The sequence below is a fragment of the Salvia hispanica genome, chromosome 5 (genome assembly GCF_023119035.1).
Source record: "Salvia hispanica cultivar TCC Black 2014 chromosome 5, UniMelb_Shisp_WGS_1.0, whole genome shotgun sequence".
Classification (NCBI taxonomy): Eukaryota; Viridiplantae; Streptophyta; class Magnoliopsida; order Lamiales; family Lamiaceae; genus Salvia; species Salvia hispanica.
In genome coordinates this window covers 37961510-37977498 of record NC_062969.1, presented here as the reverse complement: position 1 = coordinate 37977498, position 15989 = coordinate 37961510, and the positions used below count along the sequence as shown (strand labels likewise).

General features: G+C 41.8%; 2 protein-coding genes across 3 annotated transcripts; both read right to left on the bottom strand.

Moving 5' to 3' along the window:
- Nucleotides 1–6023: 6023 nt before the first annotated feature.
- LOC125189981 lies at nt 6024–6353 on the bottom strand. Its single transcript, XM_048087187.1, has one exon. The coding sequence runs from the start codon at nt 6351–6353 to the stop codon at nt 6024–6026; it is 330 nt and encodes a 109-aa protein (XP_047943144.1).
- A 997-nt stretch (nt 6354–7350) lies between these two features.
- LOC125188778 (tRNA wybutosine-synthesizing protein 2/3/4) lies at nt 7351–12912 on the bottom strand. 2 transcript variants are annotated; one of them, XM_048085831.1, is made up of 9 exons: nt 12058–12912; nt 11296–11674; nt 9879–11018; nt 9635–9764; nt 9009–9244; nt 8752–8887; nt 8175–8251; nt 7708–7814; nt 7351–7608 (listed from the first exon to the last, which is right to left on the bottom strand). In XM_048085831.1, the coding sequence occupies exons 1-9, from the start codon at nt 12848–12850 to the stop codon at nt 7502–7504; spliced, it is 3105 nt and encodes a 1034-aa protein (XP_047941788.1). In that variant the 5' UTR covers nt 12851–12912; the 3' UTR covers nt 7351–7501. The 2 variants fall into 2 exon arrangements, with proteins under 2 accessions (XP_047941788.1, XP_047941787.1); XM_048085830.1 differs by having other exon boundaries at nt 11296–11680; nt 12058–12911.
- Nucleotides 12913–15989: the final 3077 nt, after the last annotated feature.

Sequence of the window (15989 nt, the reverse complement as noted above, 5' to 3'; positions counted from 1 at the left end):
AACAAGCCGTGAAACAAATGGCAGAACCATTTATCCGCATCCACATTAGTGATGAAGATATCACGACTAACTCTAAGTCCATTACTATTACTAACGAGGACCTCATGCCTATTAGCAAAGGTTGGGGTACCTCCCTTTGCGGAATGTTCGCAGGTAGATTCCCTGGAAAAGAAGCCGTCTTCGCCATGATTAATAGATGGAAAGTCCCGGTAAAAGTGGCGTTTCACAGGAAGGGGTGGATGATCTTTAGCTTCCGTTACGCTAAGGATATGGAACAAGTGCCGAACCTTGGCCCCCAGGCCATCTTTGGGATTCCGCTGATCATTGAACTAGCTACGGAGGACTTCGACTTCAACAAAAAATTAAAGGTCGACATCCCGGTGTGGATCAGAATCCTTGACCTCCCTTTAACCTTATGGAGCAGAACGGCCATCGAAAAGATTGCGACCGCAGCAGGCACACCAGTCATGATGGATGAGGATACAATCCTTAAATTTACTCTTGATGGTCCTAGAGTACAAATCATTGTCAATATCCTCGAAGAGACACGCAAGGGAGTGGAGATCAACATGTCGGACGGAAGCACTTTCGTGCAGGAGATCGTGTATGCGCACCTCCCAAAGTACTGCCGAACGTGCCATGCTTTCGGGATTTTGGTGAGGGGTGCCCCGGACTGGAGGAAAGAGAGAATGAGAGGATCTGCAGGGCAAAGCTGAACCGAGCTCCCCCCATGGTGCTACCGCGCGCGAGCCATCCCGCGGCCCTGACCCTCGCAAAGGAAGGGGCAACTCTAGAGGTCGCAGCCAATCTTGAAATGCAGAACAACGAAATAACTTTAGCACGAACACCAACACGAGGTCTTGGATGCCAGCAGGGAAAATTAAAGGAAAAGGTGCTACGCAAAAAATTGCAACATCCGATGTTGAGACTTCAAATAAGTTCGAAGGTCTCGAAAACGAAGAGCCTGCCGAACAGGATACGGGGACCCCCGCTGTCCCGGCTTAGGAAAGGAACACACCCGTAGACCATCAAGGCAATGCGGTCAGCTATCCTATTGATATCAGAGGCGAAGCATACATGAATGCAATAAAAAATGCCACTATGACTAATGGCGCAGCGTATCAAGCCAATGCAAATGTGGCTCCGCCCAACTTACCCGATGATGTTCGTGTGGAGGACTCGGAGCTTGAAGAGCCTGACCTTGAAGTCGTCCCCCTTGCCACCGTCACCATAACAAATGATCCAAGCCATAACCAACCTAGAGGTCTCGAAAACAAGGGTATGGACCCTACTGCATTCCCTCCACTCCTTGAGGCCAACTCGGGGCGTAAGGGAAGAAAGGCGAGCGTGAATGGAGTTCAAGACACGGCTATGGCTGGGTCAGGCCGTCCCCCGAAGGATACCGGTGCTCGAAGATCAAAATCCAAGGACCTAACTAGAACCACAAGCCGCGGATGATCCAAGAGTAGGGACAAGAATGGAGAAAAAGTTAGGGATGTTACTCGGTCAAGAAGTCGAGGACTTGGAGCGACCGAAAGCTTGTCCATTTCTAGTGATATTGATATGATGAACCCCTCGCGAGACATTGCCGCTGATCACCGTCGCCAAGACGTGTCAAGATCAAGAGCCTGCATTCCTCAATTATTATTACGACATAGAACGTCAGGGGCCTACAACAACCATGCAGACAACCTGTTGTGGCGGACTTTATAAGGTCCAATAGAGTAGATGTTATGGGTCTCATCGAGACAAAGCTCAAGATTAATGAAAAAGGGGATTTCATAGCCTTGTTTATGGCTAGGTAGCGTGGAAATTCGTCTATGTCATGGCCTCAGATCGCGATAAAGCCTGCCGTATGCTTCTCCTTTGGAACCCGCAAACGGTTGACTTGGACGTGAACAAAATTGAGGAACAAGCCATTCATTCTCATATCAGGTGCATTCGTTCTAGAAACTCCTTTCTTTTTTCTCTTGTGTATGGCCTTCATTCACCCGGTACCCGCTAGGGTCTATGGGACTCGATGGTGAACTTTGGTATGCAGGGGGTTCCCTACATTGTGAGTGACGACTTTAATGCAGTCATGCACGTGGATGAACGGCGTGGCAAGAGAAAACCAGATAATAAAGAAATGGATGGCCCTCTTAGAGCTTGCACGAGACTAGGACTACAAGACACCCCAGCCTCGGGATGCCGCTTCACATGGACAAATGGGAATGTGTCCAGTAAAATCGACCGGACAATGGTCAACCAGGAATGGATGGATGCGGGCTACATGGTGGAAACAACGTTCATGCCTGCGGGATTCCAAACCGATCACTCACCGGAAAAATCAAAAATTTTCGGTGATGTTAAATCCTATCCTAAACCCTTCAAATTCTTCAATTATTGGATGACCCATGCAGGTTTCAAGCCACTACTTGAGGAAAATTGGAGGACACCAGTTGTCGGGTCAAAGCAATACACTCTTTTCCAGATATTTAAGGCATTCAAGCAGGACCTTCGAGAGTTCAACTTCAAGCACTATAGCATGATACCCAAGCGAGCAAAATAAGCGGCCAAGGATTTGGAAGTTGCAAAACTTGCTATTGATCAAGACACGGAGAACCAGGTCCTCCGGGAGCAGCTTAGGGGCCTCGAGCAAAAAGCTGAACAGCTTGCCACATCAGAAACAAAGTTCTTTAGCCAAAAAACGGGGAAAAGAAATCTCATCCACAGTGATAAGAATACTGCCTTTTTCCACTCTATGGTTAAGACTAACAATACTAGAAATACCATTTCCTTTCTTTGTAGGGACGACGGTTCAATAATGGACGACCAAGATGACATTATTGAGGTGTTTGTGAGCTTTTATAAGAGTCTCTTCGGGACGGAGAAAGCTTCTCAGGCGACCAGTCGGGAAGTCCTACAAAATGGCCCTCTTTTGAGTGAAGAAAAGATGGAAGGGCTGATCCGAGAGGTCTCAGCTCAGGCGATAAAAGACGCACTCTTCAAAATTGACGAAGGCAAGGCCCCGGGACCTGACGGGTTCTCCTCGACATTCTTCAAGAAGAACTGGGATTTTGTTGGAGCTGATTTCGTGGAGGCTATAAGGGAGTTCTTCCACACAGGGCAACTCCTAAAAAAGTCTCAACACAACCATCATTTGCCTTATCCCAAAGACCAACAACAACCCTAAAGTCGGAGACTTCCGGCCAATTGCATGTTGTAATGTTGTCTACAAGGCAATAACCAAAATCATCTCCAAGAGAATGGAGCAACTCTTGCCAAAGCTTGTTAATCAAGCTCAATCAGCCTTTGTTTCGGGAAGGAGTATCATGGATAATATCCACTTAGCAACGGAGCTCATGCGGCAATACGATCGTTGCACGGTAAAGATCGATCTATGAAAGACATATGACACCATCAGCTGGAGCTTCCTGGAAGAGGTATTTCTTGGACTCAAATTCCATCCAATCTTTGTGCAGAGAGTCATGGCTTGTGTAACGTCGCCCACATACTCGATCATTGTCAATGGAAGCTCTCACGGATTCTTCAAAGGTAGAAGGGGACTAAGGCAAGGTGACCCTATGTCCCCGGCTCTTTTCATTTTATGTATGGAATACCTTTCTAGACTTCTTGCTCTTCGCACTGATGGCCCACATTTCTACCATCACCCCCGTTGTAGTACGCTTAACATCACTCATCTAGCGTTTGCAGACGACCTAATGCTGTTTTGCCATGGAGACCCGTTCTCATTTTATGTTCTAAAGGAAGCTATGATGGAACTCTCAAGCTGCTCGGGACTAGAAGTGAATCAAGGGAAGTTTAATATCTTTCTTGCAGGTTCCATCTCGGACATCCACAGAAGCACTCTCATCGACATGTTTGGGTTCCCAGAGAGACACCTCCCGATCAAATACTTGGGATCCCACTAGCTTCCCGAATGCTCAAAACTGCCGACTTTTCCAGTCTCATGGAAAAAATTTCCTCTACTTTTAAAAAATGGAATGGTAAGTCTCTCACCTTTGCGGGGAGACTTGAACTGATCCGAGCTTGTTTGCAGGGTATTGAAGCGTACTGGCTTCAAGCCTTTCCCCTTCGGGGCACGATCACCTCAAGGCTTACTACCATCTCGAGGCAGTTCTTATGGGGATCCAAACACGCAAAGGTTGCATGGAAGGATGTTTGCCTCCTTACCTCGAAGGGAGGACTAGGCCTCCGAGACCTTGATAGCTGGAACACAACCTTGCATGCGAAGATCCTATGGAGCATATTCACCAAGAAGGACACACTTTGGATCCAGTGGGTTCATACGGAGATCATCAATGGAACCGACTTCTGGGACTGGACGCCGAGGAAGAAGATTGAGTCTACGCTCATAAAGCATCTCATCTTTATCAGGGACGAGATGGCAAGCAAAGTGCCGAGACAAGAAGTGGAGTGTCTTCTCAACCAATGGAGTTGGGGTAAGGGAACAAAGGCAGCCTATGATTGGTTCCGCCCCCATGGGGAACGTCGGTTCTTGGCAAAATTTGTGTGGAAAGATCCATTTCCACCCAAGTTCTCATTTATTGGTTGGTTGGCCATTCCGGGGAGATTAACTACCCGAGACCGTGTCACTTGGACAGACACTGAAAAAGGGTGCGAATTCTGTAAAACTCATGCCGAAACTATTGATCATCTCTTCTTTAAGTGTGCAGAAACTATGAAACTTTGGGAGACCATTAGAGACTGGACGGGCATGCAACGCCGGCCCATTACAATCAAAGGAACCATTAAATGGATTGCAAGATACCGCACTGGATCAGCCATCATCCAAAATGCTAGAAGAATTGCTCTTATGGCATCGGTCTACTTTATATGGAAAGCAAGGAACGCGCTTGTCAATGATGGGGTGAAGTTCGACATGGTGTGCTCGGCGTTCCTGGTCAAGTCAACCACGTACACCCTTCTCTACGCCCGTTTCCCAGATGATCAAGTCACGCAAGTCCTACTGGATTAAGGAAGTCAGACCTAGCATCAAGACTTGGATATCTCCGACCAGTGCTCGAACCTTGGACAGCCTTTTGGTGCTCCTTACTTGGGTACTCTTTTTCCTCTTGGGATCTTTTTTCCTACGAGTTTTTGGTTCCAAGAGGTTTTAATGAGGCCCGGCCCACCTCTTGGGGTTTGTAAGTTGTACCGAAGTGTAGGATCGTTGACCTAGAGTTTTGTTTGTTTGTTCCTGCCCTCGTTGGGTTTTCTCCCTCGAGTATTTTGCTTCGCTTTATTCTTGTCGGGCTTGTCCGGTGGGATGCTCCTTGGGTATGCCCAAGTTGTTTCATGTAATCTTTAGTTTTATAATTCCATTTGATTTATTTATCAAAAAAAAAAAAAATTCTGAGCAATCCCAAACTATGAAATCAGACCTTTAATCCAAAATATTCCCTTGCCTGCAACTGTCAAGGCCAAATACTATGCTTTTGTGGTTGAAAGAACAATCACAGGCAAAGACAACTTAAAAATATTGGGATTGAAAAATAGCTCTAATAGGAAATTTGATATTTGATTTACTAATAAACGCATAACGCGTAGAGACAGCAATTACAATGAAACAAGGAGCCAATAGAGTAGAGTTCAAGCTATCTCATTCTATAAAGACTAGAGAGAACACTGAAAGGGTTTAGGGTTTAGACTAGCTGATAAGGAAGACAGCTGATAGTCTAAGAGGATATAGACTAGGATCTAGTCTAGATAGAACCTGCGCTTTATGGGTTTATGTTGTCTTCTTTTGCTTTTGTGATGAATAGGTCGAGGATTACTTCCACAACACCTAAGGGCATCCACAATAGCATAGACAATTCAACGCTCTAAGCCCCGTCCTATGCACCGCTACATCAGCATTTTATCCTCCGCCCATTCCACTGACAATAGGGCGGACTATAGCCCGCCCTAAGCATTTTATTTATTGTTTGAATATTCAAACACTACAAAAATTGGAGAAAACAACTTTATTCCATTGAAAGTTCAAATTTTACATATGAAATAAAAAAAACTACAAATCCTCAATGGCCGTGGCGCTTCCAAACTTCTTCAATCATGTGGTTCATGAGCGCCGCATGGTCTTGTCGGCTACGCATTGAGGATTGTCTCTCTAGAACCGCACTGAAGCCCATCGCTAATCCTCGAGCGACAGGCGGGGTCGTCGTGCTGGAGCTAGATCCGGCTTCATCATCGATCCAATCGGTGACATGTCCAACTTCTTGTTCGACTATCATGTTATGCATGATGATGCACGCATACATGACATCGGCGATGATTTCCTTGAACCAAAAACGCGTCGGACCTTTCACTATTGCCCACCGCGATTGGAGCACACCGAAAGCCCGCTTCATATCCTTCCGCGCAGCCTCCTGTTTGCCGCAAACAACACTCTCCTCTGCCTAATTGGGCAGCTGATCGTCTTCACAAAAACAGGCCACCTTGGGTATATGCCATCGGCCAAGTAGTACCCCATATGATATTGGCGTCTGTTGGCAGTGAACTTGATAGACGGGCCGCGACCCCTGCATTGATCGGCGAAGAGGGTGGACGAGTTAAGAATGTTGATGTCGTTGTTCGACCCGGCTACACCGAAGTATGCATGCCAAATCCAGAGCCGTTGGTCAGGCTTCGTGGATCATCGTCGGGTGGCTGCTCTTGTAGCCACTAGTAAATTAGCCTCTCCACGCCGTCAGACAATTCTTCCACTGCCAGTGCATACAGTCGATGCTCTCTAGCATTCCAGGGAAGTATTTTCAACCTCAATTTTCAACATCAATAATAAATCCTTAAAAACCCTTATCAACCTCAATTTTCATGTTCTTAGAACATCTAGATAGAGAGAGGTATATAGAGAGGTAAAATTTTACGTATATTTTTTCATGAAAAATCATTCTTCAAATGGGGAAGTATTTGGGAAGGTATTATACTTTTATATTTTGAAATGCATCTTGTACTATTTTTTTATTACAAAAAATAATTTACCTTTCTATATACTCCTCCATCTCTCAGTAATTGTCCACTTTAATTCCAACTCGAGTTTTAAAAAATATAAAGAAAAGTGAATTGAAAAAAATTGATAGAATATGAGTTCAATACTTTCTTCCTTGGAGTCTAGAGATGCTCTTAGTTCATACAAACTTAATGTTCATACTCTATATTTCAGATGGATGTGGAATTAAGTTTCGTTTTCCAACAAAGTCGAGAGATGCAAATCAAAACTCGTGATTGAATTAATATTTATAGATGCATAAGTGGTTTAGATATTTTCTTAATCAAACAATTCAGACATAAAATCCAGGAAAGCAAGTACTTAGGCTTGACAATAGTGTATAAAACCATTACAATAAATGAACGCACAGAATCATTAATCTTTTATATTGACAATCATATCATCTTTGTTCAACTGGAATAAAGAATGAAAAGCTTCTCAGCAACAGTAATGGTTGGTACAATGACTTAACCACGAATCTTCATTATATACCTCGACTGCAGCAGCTTCCTATCTTTGGCTTACTCTACACCTCACATCTACCACAAGATGGCGAATACGAGGAGCATACCATTTTACTCTCTCAACGTGCTCAACCAACACTTCCCACAAACGACCTGCAGGTAAAGCCATGTCGAATTACAAGCAAGTGGAGTTTGCACGCTTTTATCAGTTATGTTTGTAGAGAGTTTATATGTACTTGTGGATCAGATTACCTTGTGATTTTGAAATCTCAGAGATCATTTCGATGGAGTGGTTTGTCCATTGACCCTCCTCCGTATCCTTCACATTACCATGGACATGTAGCACCCCACCCTCATCCCTGCAATTTTGATGTTGCATGAAAACATGGAAGATTAACATTTGGATAGCCAATCTAGTTTGACAATCGAGATTTTTTTTTCTTCAATCTTCAAAATCCAAGAACACTGAAAACTTTGTATTGTGCAATATATGCATGCAGACTCAATTCAAGAAATGTTTTCCCACAGCAAATATAACAATCCTCCTACAATTCTATTCGACTGCAAAGATGGTTTCAGGGAAGAATCGGTTCTTTTACCCATCTAGTGCGAGATTAATATGTAAAAAATTCAAGAAACACAAATTTTGCATTCAAAACAAGGAATATTTACTGCAGGATAAATAATCGCAATCATTATCAATTTCAGATTAATGTTACCTTAAGGCCGCAACAGCAGTTTCCCAACTACATTCACTTGACGGTATGAGACCAAGACAGACTCGATGAGCAACTCCCTGTATATGAAATTTTTTGTTAAGAGAAGTAAAAGTAAAAGCACAGCTAAAACAGTCACATCCAGTCAAAGGAATACTTTTTAAGATGGTTAATCGCCTCACAAAAATACTGCAGAAAGGAAAGCCAAAGATGTTATACATAGTAATCCCAGTGGTAGGTCAGTTGAGTAACTGTAAGTTGGAAGCTTCTACCAAGATGTATAAGATATGGAGGGGGGTGGGAAAGGATGTTAAGATATATTGGTAACTAATCCTTAATAATTACCAATCAACAATTATGATACAATGTATCTTTCGTATTGGTGGCTGGATTGAAGAAGGGGGAGCGGAAACGCATATCATGTTTTCAGCTAAAGGTGAGGACAGCCCAAGAATATACTGTAAATGAGATAGTCTTCGAGACTAAAGTGCCGTGAAATGAGACCCCTTAAACTAAGTTTTGACATATGAAAACAAGATCTAGGAAAACAATGTAGCACTGCAGGATAAAATTGCCATACTTTAGGAGCTGTAACTCTATTATCGCCTTCCAGTACAACACAGCGATCAGCCACAGAATTAGCGCAGAGGTTGCGACGGAGTGCCTCTATAGCATGTGGGTTCCACTCACAAGCATAAACCATTTTGGCATTTGCCCTGATAGTCATGACACACGATGAATGCATATAGTCAATTAAAATAGAGACTGATGGTTAATATAGGTGTACAAAGCCAAGTGGATTCAAATGTTGAGTCAGGATTTCAGGAAAAAACACACCTCACAAGGAACGGAAGTACAAAATACCCTATGCCAGCAAACAAATCTACAACCACTTGATCTCTACAGTCGAGATGGGCCATCCGCAGCTTCTCAGAAAGATTGCCCCAAGAGAACATACACTTTGTGGCATCAAAAGAATAAAGTATGCCATTTTCACGGTGATCAACCCAGCCATCATCTCCAACAAGAATCTCCAACTTACTATCTCTTGTTTCTGTTTGCGCAATCCTACCCTAAGTATCATCAACACACTCCATCAGCAGACAGCCCCTTTGATTAAGGCTTCACATAGAACTTGGGCACTATAAATAAGAAGGCAAAATGCAGAACTGAGTAGAAGAAAATTGGTCAAAAGATAGTAGCATCCAAATGCAGTAGCACAACTGTTTTTCAGGGAGAAAATAAAAGCCTTGCCAGTTGCCATTAATTAGCAGCATATTAACACCGTGCCATTCAAGCTCAACAGGGAATTTCAACAACTAATTAAAGTTCTAACAGAAAGTGGAAAGTGTCTACCCCAGATTTCACTTTCTTTTTGTGAGTCGAAATAAAAATGCAACATATGTTTCAAAGGGAAGAATCATGTAGATTCTATAAAAGATAAGATAAGTTTCAGATCTTACTTGACGTGCAAGACGTTGAGCCCCCAGAGTACGTGCAACAAGAGGCCAAAGCTCCCCTCCAATTGAATTCCACACCTCATCTTTGAATGATGTAACAGGAAGCACAATAATATCCCCTAGACGCTCCCATCTGCCAAAATATATAAGACTATAATTCAGGAATTTATGGGAACTTACACCAACGTAAAATAATGTTAGCTTATAATAACATCACAGAAACAACAGATATCACATATAAGACCACCTTGACGGCAACTGTTCTATGAGATTGGCTGGAAGACCAGCATTTTCTAACAAAGTGGCTACGGCTTCCTTCAAAATTTTGAAAGGAGAATTAGGAGTTTTCTTGACTTTGATAACTTCATCCACCTTCTTGGTTGCACCACATGACATAAGAAGATCCAGAGCAGCTGAACTGGAGATGTCTTTCAACATAATTTGCCAGAAAGTTGGCTTTGAAAGCTGATCAGCTAGCGGTCCAAGTTTATCAGCTATGCCCTGGTTATCTCCTGATACTTTGCAGAATTCTTTGGTAACAGGAAAACAGATATGTGAGCCTCCCTCCTGGGAGTAAACCTTCCTTTCAAGATCCAACCAACTAAATTTTTTTAGTACATCCTTTGCCAGTTTTGCATACTGCTTTTCAAGCTGAAGAACGCAAGGGGTAGGTACCTCTTCACTATCTACCCTCAGTTCTTCAAACTCAGAATTTAGGTTAGTAGACCCATTAACTTTTTCTTTACTTATAGACTGAGAATGTAGAAAGGCCGCACCTTTCTCTTCATTTTCTGTAGGCTCAGAATTATCACAACCGGACATCAACTGAAGCAGGTTAATCTTCATAGGTACACTGAACTTCGTCCCAAATGCATAACAAGAAGCCCCACCACCAATTATTATAAGATGATCACCAATCACATTGATTGTACTTCGAACAAATAGGCTTGCTTCAGTAGTCTTTATGACTATCTTCTTCCAGCATTCTGACTGAATGTCGAGTAAGAACAATTCTTGGTGCTCGGTGACAGGGCAACCTCCCAAAATTCCAATAAAATTTTGATAAACAAACATCAAGTGTGAAAACCTTGCCTTTGGTGACTGCCCAATTGTCTTTAGCTTACTCCATAGACTTCTATGTACATCAAAAGTGTAAAGATACCCAAGAGCTTTGTCTCCATCATATCCACCAAAAATAAATAGCTTAGACCCATTTGCATCCATTGAGTGTGAATGACGGGGACCAGGTAAGTCTCCATGGGATTGTATCTCTGACCACTCAGAGGTTAGAGTGTCGAGGACGTAAATAGATGATAAGACTGAATTATCATGGATTCCACCAAAGACATATATTTTAGAACCAACAACAGCAGCTGAATGCCGGTGCCTGTGAGATGAATATGAATCAGGGCCCAAACACAGAAAATAAAATCTAAAACTTTCAAAGCAGCCGAGTTTAATTTGACCTACAAACAATGAAGTCACCATATATAGAATGCTGCTGAGGAGAACATTTATAAAATGAAATGGACTATTCATATGAATAAAAAATATAGCTACCCCAGTTACAAAGAAAGATTTTTTAACAGCAATGCCCCAATCAAGGTGGATGTGTCAAAAGGAGAAAAACATGGATATTTTAACAAGAATCGTTTAACCAATACCTTGGAGGAAACAAACTACCAGAGCATGGCAAAAGCTTCCACTCTTTCCTTGGCAAATGAAATACCCAAACATCGTTCAGGATATTCATGGGGTCAGCCCTACCTCCAATTACATATATGGAATCTCCTACTAAGGAAGATGTGTGACCAAGCCGAGGGGAAGGGGCTCCAGCAGCAGCAATTACCTCCACAAATCCAGATTCGATATCAAATATCAAAAGATCATTTCGACGTGCATGTCTTCCAATACCTCCAAAGCCACCAAAAATAATAATCTTCTTTTGGCTCAAGGGACAAGAAGAGTGACCCCACAAGAAGAGTCTCTCAACAGGTTCACCAACTACTTCAATAACAGAGAGATCTATGCCAAAAACATTCTCTGATCCTGTCAATTATTCAAAGATTTAAACCCCTGACACATTAAGGGAAAGCAGTCCTGCAATCAGACATTTATCAGTTGGCCACACTACTGTGCAATAGCCAAATAAGTTTATAATTATGGTGGAATACAATATTACAGAACATGATAAACCATGCTCAATTCTTTTCCTGAAAATCATGGATTTAAAAATATAGTAATTCCAATGCTAATAACAATCAAAATGTAACTCAAAAGACATCTGCACACTGATCAAACCCCAATAACAATAAAAAATGTGACGGGCTAATAAATTAACCTAGTTTCAATGGCAGATCAAACATGGAGCTTCAACCATCATAAGCAAATTATTCCTAAACAATTGATTTGTGTTCAGCAATTACCATTCTCAGCATTGCGATCATATTTGCTTTGAGGCCCCAACTGTCCCTCCAAGATCTCCACTTCACTCACCTCAAAACTCTCCAAAACTTCAATTTTATTAGCCTCAGGATAGGCTTCTTCACCATTTCTAATAAGTTTACAATCTGCCTCAATCTCCCTTCTCAGAAATCCATTCTCCCTTAGCTTATCATGAAAATGATCAGTCCTCTTCCTATTAGTCCCCATCTTCTCATTAGCTATATCAACAAGATACTCCACATACTCAGGGGTCACCATAAGCTTGTGTGTGCTTCCCAGAGGCACTTCCATCCGTATCGAGCATCGGATAGCGATTATCGTCCTCTTACTTACGCTTGTAATGCCACTCTCTCGGAAACCACAAGCAATAGCAAGAGAAACCAGAGACTGAGCCGCCTCCACATTCACACACTCCACGGCGATTATCAATGGCTCAAACCTAAAGACAATGCTCTGGTCCTCGATTGCATCGGGGAGAGGCGGCTGAGGAGGAAATAGTAAGGCGGAGACGGAAGAGGGGTGAACTGGTTCGTGAGACAAGAGTAGCCAGGAGCCGCCCCTAGCCTTCTTCTTGGGTGCGGAGGGAGAGAGGATGGGCTGAGAGAGGATGGAGATGCGGCCGGAGCAAGAGCTAGTCGTGAAGTAAGAGGGGTGGGAGTTGATGGAGGTCAACAGCGGGATGATCGGCGCGTCTATGGTGCCTTTGGGAGATTTATCTGGTGCCTCCGAGTTCATGGCCGCAAGGGCCGCGCTCTTCCTCTTCTCATACTCCATTTTCTTCTCGGCGGCGTTTGATTCCGAGGGTTTTGGATTTGGGGTTTTAACTTTCTAGTGTTTTTTATGTCAAAAATTCGAATTACAGGTTTTTCTTTTATTTAACCCAAGTTTAACATATAAAGTGGAGTAGTAATTAGTGTAGAATTTTATTAAAAATCGTTCTGTGGCCAATTCTATCTTCTTAATCTGCTCAATTTATCAATCAACTGCTTTAACATTTACTATGACATTGTTTATGATGATGGCCATGTAAGCACCATTTTCAATGGTGCGGATGTCCCGTCGTTCTTTCCGACGGACTTCCCAAAAACACTTATTGTCACGTCATAAAGATCTCTCACAGCACCGCCACGTCATAAGGACATCCCACTGCACAGTGGTGGACATTCCCAAGGACTTCCCACAATAAAAAAAATTCGCAAATTCACCAAATTAATTAATTTATGGAATTAAACTATTTACGGAATTAAAATTTAGACACGAATATGGGGAAAATGCAACGGTTTTATTTTATTTAAAAAAAAAAAACATACATGTGCGTTGAATCTATATAGTTTGTCGCTAGCCGAACGGGGTCTCGTTGTTTTTAATGATTATACATGCGTTAGAGTTTTTTTAAAAATCGTACATATAGAGTTTGCAACGAGCCGTATATTTAGAGTTTGCAACGAGCCGTATATTTAGAGTTTGCAACGAGCCGTATATATAGAATTCAAACAAAATTCAAAAAATCGCATCGGGGCGTCCACCGGCGACGTCTGTCAGTCTGCCACAATGGCGGACGTCTGCCCGCCGTCGCGATGGACGTCCCGGGAATGCCGTGGATCTCCGGTGTCCGCAAGGGACGTCCGCATCCGTCTCCTTCGCGCCTAATGGTGGACGTCCGACACGCCGGTCCGATGCCCGTCGGAAAGTGTTGGAGATGTTCTAAAGAAAGGGCAAAATTCTATAAATGGGCCACACCATGTATCCATCATGTTGACAAGAAAGGAATCCCCTAATAGTTTTCCAAGTAAAAATAATAGCTAAAACGTTTTCTGTTCACCACTTTTACATTTCAGTAATCGAATGTATCACTTCAAGTTCCTCTTATTGGTAGATATTGTAGAAACAATCGCCATTGGATCGTTGTTTTGTGAAACTATCTTGACAACCCCACTTGTCTTGTACTAGTAATTTGTGTGTAATGCAACAAGCCAACAATTGTTGATAGAATAGCATAGCATTAGTAGTCAGTGGGGGCCTAATATAACAAGTAACCACCACATAAATTGCTTTAGTCTTAGGATGTTCTAAACCTGAAAACACACTTGCAGCTGAAAATGATGGTTTAGACTATAGTGTGACTAAAGAAGCATATTTAGTGGAACCAAAGACCCACCTCCTTTGAAAAGCTCTGGTGACGTAAATGGCACTGTAATTAAACTGTGCTCATATCTCATCAAAGTTATTTATCTCGATTTGGACGGTTTGAAAAATTTCATGACTTAGACACCACTTTGTGTAATATGCTCTTCTATGTGTATCAATCACAACCAGTTTATTGGGCTACTTCCTCCAAAAACTAGGATTTTTTCAACAACGCCCACAAAATATTTCTCTCCGATTGAGAGGAGGATGGCCCCAATCCAATGCGGCGGCGAAGAAACTCGATCTTACTATACTAACAATATGTATATGTGTATAGTTGCTTATTACACATTGGTTAATTAACTATTCATTGGTCTCACACTACTTTTAAACTATTTTTATTCCTTTCGTTAAATAAGAGATAACACATGTAACAATCCATCTCATTCATTAATTACTCATGGATCCCATCACTTTGTCGGTTGCAATTATCTGGGTTAAATATCCGAATAAAATAGTCAGATTAGAAGGCGGGGAAGGGGGTGGAGCTTGGGGAACCGCTTGGGCTTGGGTCTGCATGCTCCACTTGCTCCAGCTCCAGCTTGGGATGGATGGTGGTTGTTGGTCAGACATATTTGCACAATTGTTAATGAAAATGTGAAGAGAAAAATTAGAGAGGGAATGAAAATGTTGAGAGTTTGGTGTAAAATTTTTTTGATGAATGAGGTATTTTTAGATGATTTGAGAAAGAATTGAAGGATAAAAAATATACTACATCCGTTCTTGAAAAATAGGAACTCTTGAATGACATGAGTTTTAATGCACAATTGATAGAGTAAGAGAGAAGAATTGATAAAGGATGAGAGAAAAATAAAATGGGTAAAATAATAGGGAAGAATAGGATCAGTGGAAATAATGTTACTCTCTTCATAAATTTTGTCACATTTTTTCATTTCTGTCCGTCCCACAAAATTTGTCACATTTCACTTTTTACCACATTTCACTGATTCATTCCAAGTCACATTTTATTGTAAAACTAAAATAAGTAGGACACACTCTCCGGTTTCCACTAACTTTTTCAACTAACTTTCTATTATATTTTTTAAAACTCATGTCTGGTCCAAGTATGACAAAATTTAAGGGATAGGTAGAGTATTAGATTATGGGGTTCACTTCCTAAAATACAAAGTTTCTACTTTTATGGAAAACACCAAATAGAAATAGTTTCTATTTTTTAGGAGCGAATGTAGTAAAAAAAGTGAAAAGTTGGAGAAAAACGGTGATAAACTGTTATATTTGGAGAAGTATGATTATTTTTTATTTCCGCAATTTAAAATAAATATTTCAAACGGTGAAAACGACACCCTTCATAATGCGCCACGTGGCGCTGGCGTGTCAGCCTGCTAGAACGGGTGGTGATCTTTGCAGTGGGCTGCTCGCGTCGGCAACCCGTCCCCACGAGATGGACCAGCACGCCGCGGCAATCAATGTTGCGATTCAATATAAACGAGAATAAATTTACCTCCAAATGTCTCACGATTTGTAAATTTTAAGAACTACATTGAAGTCCAATACTAAGAATTTGAGGTTTATATATACAAACGTATCAAATTCGTGAACATACTAATTTTGTTTGTAATCAAGAATGGCAATGCCATACACCGAATCAAACAAGAATGCACTTCGAAACTTATTAAGTAAGAGTACTAGTTTATACTATTATTTATAAATTTTAAATAATTTTATTTAAAATTGTAAGTAGTAATTTTATTATTTATAAATTTGT

Bases quoted from the DNA above. Each gene is read 5' to 3' on its own strand.
- LOC125189981 (XM_048087187.1), bottom strand. From the start codon at position 6,353: ATGAAGCGGGCTTTCGGTGTGCTCCAATCGCGGTGGGCAATAGTGAAA.
- LOC125188778 (XM_048085830.1), bottom strand. From the start codon at position 12,850: ATGGAGTATGAGAAGAGGAAGAGCGCGGCCCTTGCGGCCATGAACTCG. The intron at 9,765-9,878 runs GTGGTCTTATAT...ATATTTTGGCAG, and splicing joins ATAGAACAGTTGCCGTCAAG to ATGGGAGCGTCTAGGGGATA. The intron at 8,252-8,751 runs GTATGGCAATTT...TTTCATATACAG, and splicing joins ATAGAGTTACAGCTCCTAAA to GGAGTTGCTCATCGAGTCTG.